Source organism: Manacus vitellinus, unplaced genomic scaffold, assembly GCF_001715985.3.
Source record: "Manacus vitellinus isolate BGI_N305 unplaced genomic scaffold, ASM171598v3 scaffold_3_pilon, whole genome shotgun sequence".
NCBI classification, from domain to species: Eukaryota; Metazoa; Chordata; class Aves; order Passeriformes; family Pipridae; genus Manacus; species Manacus vitellinus.
The window spans coordinates 6108820-6124341 of NW_021940535.1; the positions used below are offsets into that span (position 1 = coordinate 6108820).

Genomic DNA, 15522 nt, shown 5'->3' on the forward strand with positions numbered 1-15522 from the left:
TGTCAGGCAGATGATTGGCAGGAGGTACTTTTGAGCAGCTCTGAGTTAAAAAGTGCTTTTGGATTGCTGCAAGTGTTTCTTCATCAGTTGCTATCTGAAAAAAACAACTTGGGGCAGGGAAACGCTTCTTCAGAACCAGACACCATTAGACTTAGACTTAGAAACAAGTACGGGCAGAACACAGGGCTGAGCATAAAGAAAGGCATTAGCTCAGAGCCCAGGGCAAGAGGAGAGTTCACAGATCCTGCATGTTTCTACTGGGAAAGATTTGAGAGCATTCATTTCACTGGTGACAGAGTGGTTTTTAAGCCTCCTCCGAGAAATGTCTGTTTCCCGTTGTTGTCATCATCCGTGCTTCTCCAAAAGTCATGAATTCCCTCAAGGAACAAGGAAAGTGCTTTGTGTGGTGCCTGAGATGCAGCAATGTTTTCCATGTTCTTGAAATTCAAAGGATTAAAAAAACACTCTGAAGAGGAGCAGATTTTTTTGGTTTATTATGCTGACTGTTGCAGAAAAGACTGGTCCTGTAGCACTACGAGATGTTTATTGCTCCTTCTACGTACAGCCTGAGGTGCTAAGTGCTCACAGTTTGGGTTTTTTTAAATCATTATTTGGCAAATCAGTCCAGTCTGATTGTTCTTTATCTATGTGGACTTGCACAGGCTTGGTCCTTGTGGTAGCTATGAAACAGTAACTCCTGAGTAGATGCTCATCTATTCCTGTATGTTCTTGATCATCTTTTAGAGTTGTTTCTGGTTTCTGGCACAGTGCTGTTTGCACTTGTGTGGGACAATTGGAACAGAATTCCCACGTTCACAGAGAGTAAGGGGGCCTGAGGAATTTTGCCAGTGACATGTTTTGGGACTCAACTTGCGAAACAAAGTAAAAATCCAGTACAGCTATTTTGTTAAGTAAAGCAGTTCCTTGTTTTTACTCTTCCGGATTTCAGCTGTGTCCTATTTGTAACTGTTTAACCACTGGAACAAAGGAGATTCAATAGGACTTCTGATGTCCAGAGGCTAGATTAATTTAGGACTGAGTGCTGTTAATTGTTTGCCTCTCTGTTTCAGAGCTTATCTCACTGTGAACTGATCACTGATGATGGGATCCTTCACCTGAGCAACAGTACGTGTGGTCACGAGAGGCTGCAGGTACTGGAGCTTGACAACTGTCTTCTCATCACTGATGTGACTCTGGAACACCTGGAGAACTGCCACAACTTGGAGAGAATTGAGCTGTACGACTGTCAGCAAGTCACGCGAGCTGGAATCAAACGAATCAGAGTATGTGTTTACTGACTTGTTCCCATGGGAATGCCAGAGCTGTTGATACTGCTTGAGATTGTATGAGTTCTACAGGCATCCCAAGCCAGGAAGGTTGGAAACAGTCTGACTGTCAGTCTATTAGGTCTTCCCACCTCTAGAGACTGTAGGTAACTTTTCTGTATGAGCAGCAATAATTGGCAGTTTCTGACTCATGACACTTTTGCTGTTGGAATGAAGGTTACCTTCTGCTTTCCATATTTTTTCAAATACGGGCCTCTCAGTTTTTAGGATGGTGTAGTGGTATTCTTTAACTATTCTAAAATATACATTAAGACACAGAGCCAATAGTAAAACATCTGCGTGGGTATTTCGTCTGTTGGGTTGTGGGGCCCTTAGGCCCTGGAATCCAGCCCCAAACCTTTTTTCTGTGTACCTTGCCCATTAGGTCAGGGACTGCCTACCTTGCGGGGGCAGCGTTTTAACCTTGCTGTTAAACTTGTCTGCAGCTTCATATCCCAAATTTGTGTCCAAACACTTTTGGAATTGGAAAACTCATTCCCAATAGTGACTCAAATTGAGTGCAGATGCCCAATTCTATTTCCTGCTATCTTCCAGGATGAGAACAGCAGGAGAACTATGGGAAACAAGGTACAGACAAGTCCTCCTTAAGTAGCCAGGGATCCACCCCTCTCTCCCCTGAGGGAAAACACGTGCCTCTCCTGATGGAGAGCTGTCTGGGCTGATTAGTGCTTTGTTGGGTAACCAGTGGGAGCCCTGTGCAAGTTGAATGCCCAGACATTAGTGTGCCTTAGCTGGATGGGACATGAGGAATTACATGTCAGGAGAAGACTGCTTGGCTACTATCCAGTGTATAGATGCTTTCTTCTTAGCTAACCCACCTTCATGAGAGAGTACTTGTTGGCAGCAGTTGAGGTATACTGCTTCTCTTCACTTTTCTCTTTTTAGTTATGTTTCTTTCTCTGCCATTATAATGCAGACTTTTCACCCACAGGCTCATCTACCTCACGTGAAAGTTCATGCTTACTTTGCTCCAGTAACTCCCCCTCCCTCGGTCGGAGGGAGCGGACAGCGCCTCTGCAGATGCTGTATTATTCTTTGACAGTAAGTGCAACCACACAGAAAATTCTGTCGTTGTTGAAGAAAGGGACTGCAAGTCAGCGGAAGGAGGCGGTTTCCTGACAGTCCTAATGGTGGTGTTTGGTCATCCAGTTTTGTGACAAGAAAAGCATTTTTTTTTTCCCAGGTAAAAATCTTAACGTAATGTGCAGCTGTGGATTAAGTTGGTGATGCTTTGGTTTGTATTAGTAACTCCTTCCTTCTGTTGGCATGAGAACTGCAGTACCGTGTAAAACGTGTGGGCATTGCAGCATAGCAGCCACTTGGTGAAAGGTCACTAAACTTGGAAGTTAATTTGCATTTGTAAGCGCTACTCCGTGTGAAGTTGGAACTTAACGTGGGGCTCGAGTCCGTCACACCAAGGAACTGAACCTGCTGTTCGGTAACATACACGACAGATTAAATATCAGGTGTAAGGACAAATCAGCTTTAGCAGATGTTGACCAAAAAAATGCAAAGTAATCGTAAGCTCTTACAGTGAAACAGCAGCTTATTCTTTTTCATGATTCAGCTTCATATTTAATTACATAACAGGACATAATAGGTAATGTCAAAAGGTAAGATAGTACCTCAAGATAACTACATAAATAGAAATACTTCCCAAGTTTTTGGACTTGGTTCAGTTGAACTATGCTCGTACAAAGCTTGCCCGTCACCAAACGCACGTTTATGCCCAAAGCCATTGGCCTTTAACAGGAGTAAAAATCCACTGTGGTAGAGCTTGTGCACTCTACTGTAACTGGCTGCCACAACCATACATGGTGCTGACTGTAACGCCATTCCTGTGTGTCCTCAGTTACCTCTGTGGTTTGTAAGGAAAGGATGCAGCAGTTCTAGGAAGAGGGATGTATTATACGTGCTGTTCTACAGATGAAGAATGGAAACCAGGTTCAGCTACAGGAAAGACAATGGAGCAAGGAATTCAAGCTGTTTGTCCCATCCATTTTAGGGACAAGCATAGGACAAACTCTGTAGGCAGGAGTTGAACCAAACCAAACCTGTGGTTTTCAAATGTAAAAGCCCAACTCTTCATGTTTGGGGTAAGAAGCTGTCAACTTCTGAATGGTAATAATAATGATGAAATCTGTGTATTAACTCTTAAGGCCATGCTTTCATCCTTAGTTTTTCAATGCTAGAGGATTAGATAAACTTTTTTATATTTAGCAACTTAATTATCTGAGAGAAACTACGCGACAGTTCAGAAAGCTTTTTTTGTGTAAGTTTGATTGTGTGTGTGTATGTTTTAAGAGTTCAGGGCCTGTGTTTACTGAAAATTAAAAAGCAGTTGGAAAAGCTACTACTGGATAGTAATTTTCCCCCCCCACCACCAAATTTTAAGCTACTTCTAAAAAGGAGTGTGAACATGAGACTTGTATGGATAGCAACAGCTGGGTTGCATTCATGATTCACAGAGGATGGGGACAGTAAATTAAGACCTCAACTGCGGGGTTAAATTATAGCTTAGAGTACAGTACATGGATTTCTTTACTACTCCAAAGTAAGCCAATCTGGGCTTCTTTTGCACAGTAGTGGAGTGCTGTTACAATCGTACACCTAGAGTTCCATGAAGACACTGCTATTGTAATAAGAGAGTTTTAAGCAGATTTTATTTTCAACTGTACCAGGAAAGTCATTGGTACCAATATGTCAAGATGTGTTGCCTTTTGTTGGCTCATTTTTTTCTAAGAACATAATGAACCTTGTAAAAGTCCATTGCATTAAAGATGTACAAAAACAAATGGAACCTACTCAGATATAGGACACTTAAATAAACAATCAGCTGATGTCAAACTTGAATTTGTTGCAATTATTTCAAATCTACCCAGGATTGCTACTGGAAGCAGAAGATCTGTGTGACTGTGCTGGGTGCAGGACACACTACAGAGCTTGTTTACTTCCCTTCCTTGCCTTTACATACCATTAGTGCCAAAGCAGATCTTGCAATTAATCTGAGTCTTAACACTGGACATGTCTGTAATGCGTGTGAGGGGGGAAAAAAAGTAAAAAGAAAAGCACATTTACAAAATTATTGAAAAACATTTATTATACTTAAATTGAAATGTGTACATCTTATTAAAAAACAAAAGCAATTTGCTGGTGCCATAATTTAATTCCAATTTCAAGTGAGCTGGACAAACTACTGTACAACTTTCAAGATTTTTTAAAATTAGATATTTGGATACTTTCCAATCAAGGATATTTCCACTTTTATAAAACATTTGGATTTGAATGTGGTGTGAACTAAAAAGACACAAGTGTCAGTTCAAGAAAATACTAGGACCAAACAATACCCAAAGATGAACAACTCATAGTCAGAAATGTTTAAGTAAGTACATAAAATTTTACTTTCAGTGCGGAAAAAAAAACCAAACAAAAATAGGAAAAAACCCTCTAGGTTTGATGAATTTAAGTTTTCAAAATGCTACAGCTTTCAGAAGCTTTTCTGCTAAGCACTTATGCCAGTTACGAAAGGGGAAGTGAAAAAAAAAAAATCAAAGTTGCTTTTTTACATGCTGTAGTAGTTGCTTACATGGAACACTGCAGCATAAAAAGCAAAACTATTCCCAAGCTTTTAGCCAGAGATCAAGGTGGAACTTTCCAAAGGCACAAAATGACAGCTCTGAAACTGTCACCCAATACGTTTGGAAATACTCCCCTTTAAGTACCTAACCAGTTGAAACTTAATGTTACCCTAGGAAATGCTGTGCCATGACTGTACAAGAAATATCCAAAATACCGAAAAAGCACATTGCCTGTTTCAGAGAAAAGTGAGTATTTGGTCATATGGAAGAGGCACTGTAACAGGTGTACAGTATGGACTGGAGGGCGGAGAAAGGTCAACAGAAAAGGTAAGAAGATGTTTGTCCGTAATAGCAACTCCAGCAGGGCATTCACTGCTGGGAGGGAGACTTACAGGGTGTGTATTTAGTGTTTCTTAAGCAATTTATTCGATGTTGCTGAAAGCTATGACAGCCCTGTGGTGCCAGTGGGTCATCTTCCCTCATCAGCATAATTCCACTAAGTCAGAAAACCCCACCTCTCACTGCTGTATTTTTAAAACTCACAATTTTACAAGCAAAGAGTTAAACTGCAGCAGTGCTCCGCAGAGAACCTACGAAACTAAACATAAAGGATGCATAGGCAATTCTTTTCCATTAAATTCATTAAAGCAAAACACAATTACTTGGTACCCTCCAATAAGGTACTATTGATAATGCAGTTTGCTGCATGCATATATTGCATCTGTCTAGGGCTTCTTAAAAGCCCTTTTCTGGCATTTACACTTCTTACATACACTCTTATACACAATTTACACGGGAAGCTGTTTTGACAGCTTTACTCTCAAAGACCTGACAACCTGATCACTATCACCTTAACTACTCATCTCCACACAGATTAGCATGTGCTCTGCTAACATCAAAAAATAAAACCAGCGTAAGGTACAAGCACGTAATAGACAAACTGGCACAGAAAGGTAAATGCCCCCAAATAAGTTTACATTCATCTCCAACTGGATACAGATAATAGAAAAGCAACACTGCTCTGCTTCTATGAACTGTATCTACTGGCCATAATTTGCCTTATTTCAGTAAAGGGCAAGCACCTTTGCTTACATTGTCTTCCATGCCTGTACGTAAGCTGTCATGGCATTATACCTCTCATGAGGACACTTAGCTATGGCAGTGATAAGAAAGTTCACCTATCAAACAGCTCATTAGAAAGGTCATTTTGTGTTTTCAATATGAAACATCTTATACAGTGAAGTTAGATCCTAAGGTTTTGGATGATCTTCATAATCTTTAGGCAGGACTTCATTCTGCGTTGGAGTATCAGTGTAGCAATTGTGTGACGTCACTTCAGAATTATGTGGAAGCCTTCACCATTTTCAGCTGAAAAAAGAATAAAGTGTCAATCTTTCTTAAACAGAATCATAAAAATATGAGCCAAGGCACCAAAACACCAAAGTATGGACTTGGTTTTAAAAGTACAGTCCATCCACAGCAAAAACATAGCTTTTAAAAATTTTCTGCTTGTGCTAAGCAAAGATGTTATGATTAATGATTTGTAATTGGATCTTCAAAGTTGGGACAGTTTCTGTAGGTAAAGTCTGCACAGAGTCAAACTTGTCCACTGATTACAGCCATTTGCTGGCACCTTTCACCAGAAATAAACTGGACTCCTAAGGAACTGTGGGATTCCGCACCAACCCACAGAAGATGATTATTGACTAGTAATGAAAGAACAGAACATTGTACTCTGTTCCACTGACTCTCATGACTCAGTTAACATTCAGTTTCTGAACTTCAGAGGTACTACTGCCAGGATTTTAAATTATTTTGAAACATCACCATTCTCAACAATTATCAGCAGCAAGCACTGTGATGGCTGACTGAGTTTTGTATGAGATTTGTTACCAAATGCTGCACTGGCGCTGAACTGGAAACCTTGGAGAAATGACTGAGGTGCTACACAGAGGCTGAAAGTTCTGACCAAGACAGGAAGAACTCGGTTATTTTCTGCCACTATGTGTACAGATTTTTTTATTTTCTTGCTCTAAAGAAGGCTCCTTGGTGGAATAAACAATTAAGTTCTAGACTGTCAGAAAAGACAACATACCTTTTATTGTGGTGAATAAGAAACAACTCTCATCTTGAAAGTTCTGAACCATCTGCAAAAAGAAAAAAAGTTTCAAAACCCTCCCGAATAAGACCGATGCCGAAAAAACACCAAATCAGGTACTAAACACAGCCTTTTATAAGCAATTGCATATTTTTTGTTTTCTTGAAGGGACACAATATATATACCAAATTAAAATCCACTGCTTGTTACTCATGTAACCAGTTGGGAGCCCGTTACTGCTGGCTGTGGTTTGGGAACTCCAAGTCTGTGTAGCAGACACCTGAATAAGCCAAATTCAGCAGTATTGAAATGCTCCCTGCCTTTGGGCATGATCAAAATAAATACATACTAAGTAATTACTGCAGCATCTATATAGATTAACTATATAGACGTATACAGACCAGTTGCCTCTCTCATCATAGTCTCAATTTAATCAGGTAGACGAAGTGTCATTGAAAGAATCCTGCTTGTTTCAATGCAAAGGAAAATATATTCTAAAATATCAGAAAATACGAGGCTGCATTATCAAACAGAAAAAACCCGTAATAAATAAGCAAGCATAAGAAAATCCTCCACTCTAATTCATAAATAAATGTCAAGAAAATAAAATTCCCATTACCTGATCACTAACAAGAATGTGGATGCCTGTGGGACCCTGTCTGTAAACCTGGTTGATCTGATGCAAAGGAATATTAAATGCCAAAGCAAGCTTGCGTGTGACTTCTGAGGCTGCCATCTCCTCTAAGTAGATTGCGTGATAAACTACAAGAGAAAAAAAGCATTTACATAAGCATGGTACTAATGGATAACGAGTAACTATATGAAAAGAAATCTAAATCTCTTTACACACCAGGCTTTAAAAAGTTTTAAAAGCTAAAACCGTGTAGTTTACTCTCCTCCTGTTGTCACTAAGAAGTATGAACTGCTCTGACTTTTCTTGCAAGGAAAAGTCATAAGCACAACTCTGACAAGGGAGAGGCTTCTGTTTGCTCTGAGACTGAATGCAACTTCCCCATTTTTTCCTGTATCCTGCACAAAAAGGCTTTTTAGAATGGATTTTTAGAGTCACTTAAAGATGGCTTTGGAAGTAGTTTTGGGCAGTCTCAAAAGAATCAGGTAATACAATACATTTGACTTACATGTCTATGCTGTTGCTTTGAACGGGGATATAGATTTTTGGGTTTTGGTAAGGAAAGGTTTTTGCAACTGTCTGAATAAACTTCCTACAGATCACCTCAGAGCTGAAGGGTGGCAGGGGAAAATACAGCACAGCAAACAAACAGAACAGTAAGACAAAGCAACTGTTCAGTTTGGTGCTTTATTTACAGTTCTGTAGCTTTATTAAATAGTGTTTGAAACCCTGGGCAGCTCCATGTTTGCACATTCTTCTGCCCCAAACCAAAGACTGAAGATATCTGGGGGAAAATACGTTTTTGACAGCAGCAGTATTCTATTTACAGATCCTCCTCCACCTCAATTCTTGCATGGAAAATACACAAGCACTGTTGCAGCAACAGCCTGTACAGATTTCAGCTGGGGAAGAGAGGTCTCTTCTCTCAAAGCCAAGAGCAAGAAAATTATTTCAAAGAGCTCCATTCTATTAAGATTGACATGAATTTTAAGTTCCCATTTGTGTTGAAACAACAGCTATGTTTCAGAAAAATAATACTAAAATCAGGAGCCCATACACTTGCTTGGCTGATTTTCCTTGCCCAGGCTCTACAGTTTTTCTGCAGCTGCACAGAAAATGACAGCAAACTCTTAACAGAAAATGGGAAAGAATTAAAGTGTTTTATTTGCACTTAGCTTTTACATTTATATGGTAGATACCTTGTCTGTAACAACAGGCACAGCTAGAGAGCTCCTTAAGTAATTACCATGTAACTAGTTCAATGGACTGAAAAAACCCCAATCATTTAACCTTGAGAGGTTTTAGGTTCTGTTCATCCCGTGCAGTGTTAAAGCAGCACTGCTGCTGTGAATACAACTTCCTATGGTTTCTCTGTACACCAGAAACAGCAACTCAGCCTCTTCACTGCTTTTTTCCTTCCCATCTATCTTGTTTTAGACCTTTAAGACAGGGAATGGTGTGCAGAGAGACCGCTGTGCACCGTACCGTATATTGCACCGTTGCTGCTCTCACCATTGCCTGTATCTTGTCTTTCCAGTTGTATGCTCCGTAATGGCTCCTGACACACGTAGATTGTTAAACGGGGCCTAATAGACCTGCAGTTCAAGGAAATCACGTCAGAGAAAAGCCTACGTGCCCTGGAAATACAGAAACTGATAGATTTGTTATGCTAACAGTACACTCGACATGTTTTCTTTCACTGACCCCAAAAAATTAAATTAATATAAAGATAAGTGGTCTCTCGGATGTTTCTGCATTTAAACAACATTTCAATCAATTAAGAGTTCATCAGGATGCTGCTTGTTGTAATTCTGGAACATAACTACTGAGCAACAACAAGCATTCTGCTAAAAAGGTCAACAGTAAGAAGTACCTATTTCAGACAGAATCAGACACACCACCTGGGATGCTGTCTGTGTTAGCACTCAATGCCTGTAACCTCAAAAAACTCAGGTTGTTCTGAGCTCCCCTGAATGACAAGTTTTGTGCCTTGGCAACAAATCCATCTGTATCAGGAAATCGGCAGGGCCCACCTGCATCTCTCCTGGCTCTGCCCTGGAGGCGTACATAGGAGGTCATTTTTAAATGTCTTGCTGCCAGTTCCTGAGGCAGCTCACACAGGCATCAAGGTCCATCCTGAACTAACTTCCCAACTCTCCCAATTCTGGAATTCCCCATCTGTAGGAAATGGCAGAACACCACCCAACAACCTCACCATCAGCCTATTACCTGGATTTCAGTGCATTATACAGCCGAATTCCATCAGCTGGACCACAGATTTGTACCAGATCTTCTCTTGTCAGCTTTAATAAATCAGCACCTGGAGAAATACATGAGGATTTAATGATTACTTTGCATAAAAACATTTTTAAAAATAAATTTATGTTCATTTCAACCAATGACAACAAACTTCACCACGATAAAAATGGCATCTAGCAAACAGGACTAAGTAAAATTCAGAATAGGCACTAGTGAGTGCTAAATAACATTGACCTGTTTTCCAGAGGTGGATAGTTACACTTTATAGTGTTCACATCTTTGAAACAGTACGAGTCTGCAAGGCACACAATTTCTGTAGAGACAGAGGACTGTTCTGTAGACAAACAATGGTTTTTGCTGGCACCCAGTTTAGTGTGTTTTGAACACATGCAAAATACAGAGCAAAGATATTCGATGGCTTTTCACTCAGTGAATTATCCCAGGCACTCAACTCATTCCTCATGTCCTCTGTGCACTTAAGTTATAACAATGCACTCACGTAATGCTGCTAAAAGGCTGGCATAACTAAGCAGTGTGGACAAATCAGTACATCAGCAACTTGGGGCAAGTCCGGGCTGTGGGATACTTCCATCCAAAATCAGCTTTGTTTTTTGTTTTTTTTTTCTTAAAAGATGCTGCAAATTAATGATCTGTGAAAACAACTGCTTCCCTGAAGATTTACTTTACAAAAGGAAGCCTCAGAGATACTAAGGAGATCTAAAAACAAAATGGAAGTTTCTTCTGAGAAGCAACATAGGTGTCAATGAAGAAATCAACCATCTGAAAAATCAGTCACTGTAATAGATGAGTGGGAAAACAGGAATTTGTGAAAATACTCCACAAACTATCTAGGAATGCACAGGTAAAAGCCAGCACAAATAATTTATCATGGCCCTTAAATACTGTAATCAAAAAATGCCCACACCTGAAGTAGTATAATAAAAGCCACATACTCTTGCTTTAAAGAAAAACCAGTCAGCTAGTATTTGACTTTTATTATGATAATAATGATGAAGAAGAAAAGTTTTCCAAGAGCCTTGGTCAGAATTTGGTACTGAAGTTTATTGAAAAAGCTTAGCAACCATAATACAAGAAGCACAGATCAAAAACTAACCAGTAGCAGAAGAATAAACCTTCCCTTGACCAGGGAAAAAGTCTGGTACAAAGGGAATCCTGACTGAAGCACGAGCTAAGGCAAGAGGCAGAGAGCTGGCATCATTCATCATGTGTCTCCAAAGAAAACAGAAAATGAATTTTATTTATGGTGTGTAGTGTCATCCCACCCTTTGCACAGTTACATGCAAGACTGAAGAAGCAAACAACAAAACACAGCCCCACATAGTGCATCTATTGCCATGTCTTGTGTCCAGAAACACAAGTGGAAACTGCATTGCTATTTAATAAGCAAATCAGTAAATAAATATGTATACCATATTGTTCTTAGAGAATTATTTTCCAACACAGAACTTGCTCATTAACACCAAGAAAGTAAAAAGTAAACTACAGATACCTGAGAAATTTGAAAAAAGCCTTGTATAGGTTGAGAACCTATTCTTGAGCAACCATTGCTGAGTTTCCTGGATTGTGGCCGAAGGATGAAGCTGCTGTAAGAAACAAGACTGGATATGATAATTTGGATACTAAAAAAACCAAAACCAACAGACCCCAAGCCATTAAAAAATTTCCCTCAGTTAAACACTTCCTCAGTACCTCGTAATAGAGTATAAATCAAGTGTTCTGATACAACTATACAAATATAGCCATGATCAGTATCAGAAAGCAAACACTCACATCTCCTGATCCTTGAGAGGTTCCATCTCCTTGATGATTTGGGGAGGAAGAATTGCTACAGATTAAAAAACAAAAAGAAAAGTATTACTAGAATTCTATGAACCAAAATATTTAAGCGTTGTTGAAAAATAACTTGAGATTCCCAAAACAATAAATATCACAGGTGAAAGACATATTAAACACCACGTAGATTGAAACTTGTTAAACTCAAGAGAAAGATCATCCCACTTCAATATGGAAGTGATCTGGTTCCTATTTTATATATCCTTTATGTACTGGAGAAGCAGATTTACCAGCACTCAAGGGAGTTACATGGCCACTTCACTGCCTTAGAAGGGTGACTGAGGAAGAATTAGTAAAATACAAGGCAGACAAAAACCAGTAAACAGACCAGACAATACCACTGTAAATCATTTTTGGATCAAATGCAAATTTGGTTATAGTAGTTTAATTAATGACTCAATATAAAATGTTACCAATGCAATTTTTGTTGAAATGCTTGTGAATTGCTGGGGGTTTTTTTGTACAAATTATATTAACTGTGTATGAGGAGAATGAACTGTTCTTAATGAAAAAAGCTAAAAACAGTTGCCATAGGCAAGGATTAAATTAGAATAGTTAAAAGGTAAAGTATTTGCTATATGACAAAAGACAAGAAGTTGTTTTTAAAAACATATAGGAAGAAAGAAAAATGGTGATGCAAAAGTAATGACCTTACAATTGAACCAAATGATACAAGTATTATACTATAAAATGAATATATAGGTCAAAATGATCTTTCAACTCCCCATGGAACCAGAACATAGTTGCATTTACTCAGAAAACACTTTTGAATAAGCCTGATTTTAAAATGCTATCTTTAACTGGGGTACAGAATAGAAACCTACCTGTCTGGGACACTGTAGGTATTATGCTGAGCAGAGGTAAAAGCTGGAGCAGGAGTAGGACTGTTGTTTACAAATGTTGTAGGAGTATCAGGCCACGGTGAGCACTGAAGATAAAGAATTAAAACTTGAGTTTCTCTTGACAATACATTCTTTACTCTGATGCACACTTGTTTCATTTAAAGCCAGGATTTTATCCACAGAGTATTCTGATTTGCAATTCCAAATCGAGATTCCCTCTATCCCACACATTACATGCAGATATTCCAGGTAAAAATCAGTTCTATCTTGTTCTTTCATGAAGACTCCTAGTTATACTGTCTTCTGTTTAAAAAAATTAGGGTATTATTTGTGAAACTGACAAAAGATCTGTACAGATTATTCAGTCTAAAACAAAGCCAACCAATCCCCAGCCATCTGCTGGAAAAAAACTTCTTTCATCCTGTGGGATGAAAGGGCTGTTTAAACTGCAGGTACCAGGACATGACAATAGGTGCTCGGCAATAGTAAGTAAAGCTATGAAGCTAGATTTTATCTTGTGGATAAATGTACCTGCCCTGAGAGCAATTAAATACACATGGAATTTTCAGTATAAATTTTTGTTAATTTCAAATTTTTTATTCATTTACAGCAGGACTGAAATATGTTTACTTACATGGACTGATTTCTCTGAACTGCTTGGTAAACTAGAAGTTTTTACACAAATTTAGGTCATCACAAGGATAAGATAAGCCAGTTGTCAAATTCTGTCAGTCTTTTTTTGGGTATTTTTTTAAATCATGATGATTAAGCCCTTCAAAACAAGGCTACCTTTAGTGCTTCTGATAGTATTGAAAATCCAGTATTTTAAAGAAAACCAAAAACCACATTTTGGTATCTTCGAAGACATGATTAAAACAAGCAAGTAGCCCAAGATAAGGTAAGCTAAGACCATGCCTGTTAAAACAACAAAGATTTCTGATATGCTTATCGTGCACCAGCTAAATACCTTGTAAGGAATTTCCAGAGTTATATCATAGCCTTGTAGCGGGGAAGAGGAGGAGGGAGCAGAATAAGTATGAACTAACATCAATACAAACTTATTTCAACAATTTTGTGTTGAAAGATCTTTCTGCCATCCAGGGTAAACAGTAAACAAGTGCAACGCCAACCGGCTGCCATCTTCTCTAAGAGAGGCAACAACATTTCTGTGCTGGACTCCAGTCTTCAGCTGTCAGAGTTAAGATGGCAAGTTCCCCAGCACAGTGCACAGAATTTAAAAAAAACTAAGTCTTGCATGCAAATAGCTAAAAAATGAGGAACATTCTTAATCTGTCTGAGATTTGATTCAAACCAGCATTTTTGCTACCTACTGCATACACAGCCTTTGATTATGCAAAGCCACCCTTCAGCCTACAAACAGCGCCCCCCACACAAAGCACGCTCCTCTATGACCTTGTAGGATGACATGTTCTTCCTCCTATTCTGTATATTCCCATCTGTTGTTTCTCTTCTCAAGCTCATTTTTTATGTTAATATCAAAGATGATGTATTACAACACATACGTAGTTACAAGAGGCCTTCATTCCCTAATTATGTGGTCCAAAGCCATAAGTTGAAAATAAAAGCTCAACATAATAATGTTAACTTTGTTCTTCTGAAATATTTTGAAAGAGCTATTAATATTCTTTAATTGTCTGACATTCTCTCCCTATATTTTAACCTAAGATGTTTATGTGGACACACAGATGCAAGCTCTATATCCTTATCCACCATTCCCTTACAAGATTCTATTCACCATATATTTAAATTCAGGGTCAGCAAAGAATGCACTGGTGCCAGAGAATGTCTTTTGAGACATTTCCCAAGGCAGGTACTGCAGGTAATGTTTCTGTCCTTCAAACCAGCTGAAGTTCTTCACAACAGAACTCTGGGTTTAAATCCAGGAAGAAGCAAATTTTAAGTATTTAGAGAAACAGAATGCCAACCCAAAGCAAGTAGCCTCTCTTCTCCCATAAATACATTTTCCTACCTAGTCTCCTCTTCCAGCAAAAACATCACTATCTATCCACTGAGACTGAATCAGTTGGTTAAAAAGAAAAAAAAAGTAGTAGTAAGTGATATACTACTGCAACATGTCTATTGGCTCCGTTCTCCTTTCTTCTGTCTTACAGGTTGTGGAGGGAAAAACCAGTATTTGAACACTGAGATACTTAACTCTGAAAGGTTCAAGGAACAAAAAAGTCTTCCAGCAATTAACCCAAGCTGAGCTGATTATGCTTTCGGAATCACTTCCATGCACAACTGCCCTACGCTTCACAAAGCCACAGGTTCAGAAAGACAATTAGGCAAATGCCTGGGCATCGAATCCAGTAACACTAAAAAGACTGAGCAGACGTGCTTTCTAACATCCTGCATGATGATTCTGGATCCTAGGGGGGGTGGGTGGTTATAAGGAGAATGGATCAGAGAAAGTGGCAGGGCTTCCCTGAAACAGCACCTGCCATTCCCACTGTGGGGCACAGAACACTGGACTTTATGGATTTGTCCTCTGATCAATCAGGATATTTCTCTTATTTCTAAGGCAAAACTGAGTTAAGCAAAGGACATTAAGCAAGACAATGATACTAATACTGAAGTCCCTGGCCAGTGAACACAAAACCAGGAGAAAAATGCCATTCTGTCACAAGGAAGCATTCAACTCTGTAAAAAGTCATCACAAAACAGAAATAAGACTGGTATTATACCTTTACCTACAATACACAAAAAAATATACGCTGCTGAATTTCCAAAGATCAGGTGTTTGAGGTCTCAAGACTAACTGCCCTCCATTACTAGTACACTGATACAATACTACTGATACAACTGTACTCCGTAAACTGTCTGATTTCCAAATGTGCATTAATTCACGAGAAGGAGAAAACTATTTTCGTTTCAAATCTTTAACAGCCTTCTG

General features: G+C 39.0%; 2 protein-coding genes across 8 annotated transcripts in view; one reads left to right on the plus strand and one right to left on the minus strand.

Moving 5' to 3' along the window:
* The window catches only part of FBXL2 (F-box and leucine rich repeat protein 2), a 56379-nt gene extending 52186 nt beyond the window's left edge, over window positions 1–4193 (plus strand). For 3 of the 4 annotated variants that reach the window (XM_018075262.2, XM_018075260.1, XM_025895447.1), the window contains 2 exons: window positions 1071–1283; window positions 2278–4193. In XM_018075262.2, the coding sequence (XP_017930751.1) occupies window positions 1071–1283; window positions 2278–2385 (321 nt within the window). In that variant the 3' untranslated portion in view covers window positions 2386–4193. The remainder of the gene's footprint in view (window positions 1–1070; window positions 1284–2277) is intronic. The other variant, XM_018075261.1, reaches the window with a different exon arrangement.
* A 226-nt stretch (window positions 4194–4419) lies between these two features.
* UBP1 (upstream binding protein 1) overlaps window positions 4420–15522 on the minus strand; it is a 35092-nt gene continuing 23989 nt past the window's right edge. For 2 of the 4 annotated variants that reach the window (XM_029961943.1, XM_029961940.1), the window contains 8 exons: window positions 12591–12694; window positions 11704–11758; window positions 11423–11516; window positions 9883–9973; window positions 9139–9248; window positions 7642–7784; window positions 7020–7071; window positions 4420–6292 (listed from right to left, as the gene is read on the minus strand). In XM_029961943.1, coding sequence (XP_029817803.1) covers window positions 6255–6292; window positions 7020–7071; window positions 7642–7784; window positions 9139–9248; window positions 9883–9973; window positions 11423–11516; window positions 11704–11758; window positions 12591–12694 — 687 coding nt within the window. In that variant the 3' untranslated portion in view covers window positions 4420–6254. The remainder of the gene's footprint in view (window positions 6293–7019; window positions 7072–7641; window positions 7785–9138; window positions 9249–9882; window positions 9974–11422; window positions 11517–11703; window positions 11759–12590; window positions 12695–15522) is intronic. The other 2 variants (XM_029961941.1, XM_029961942.1) reach the window with 2 other exon arrangements.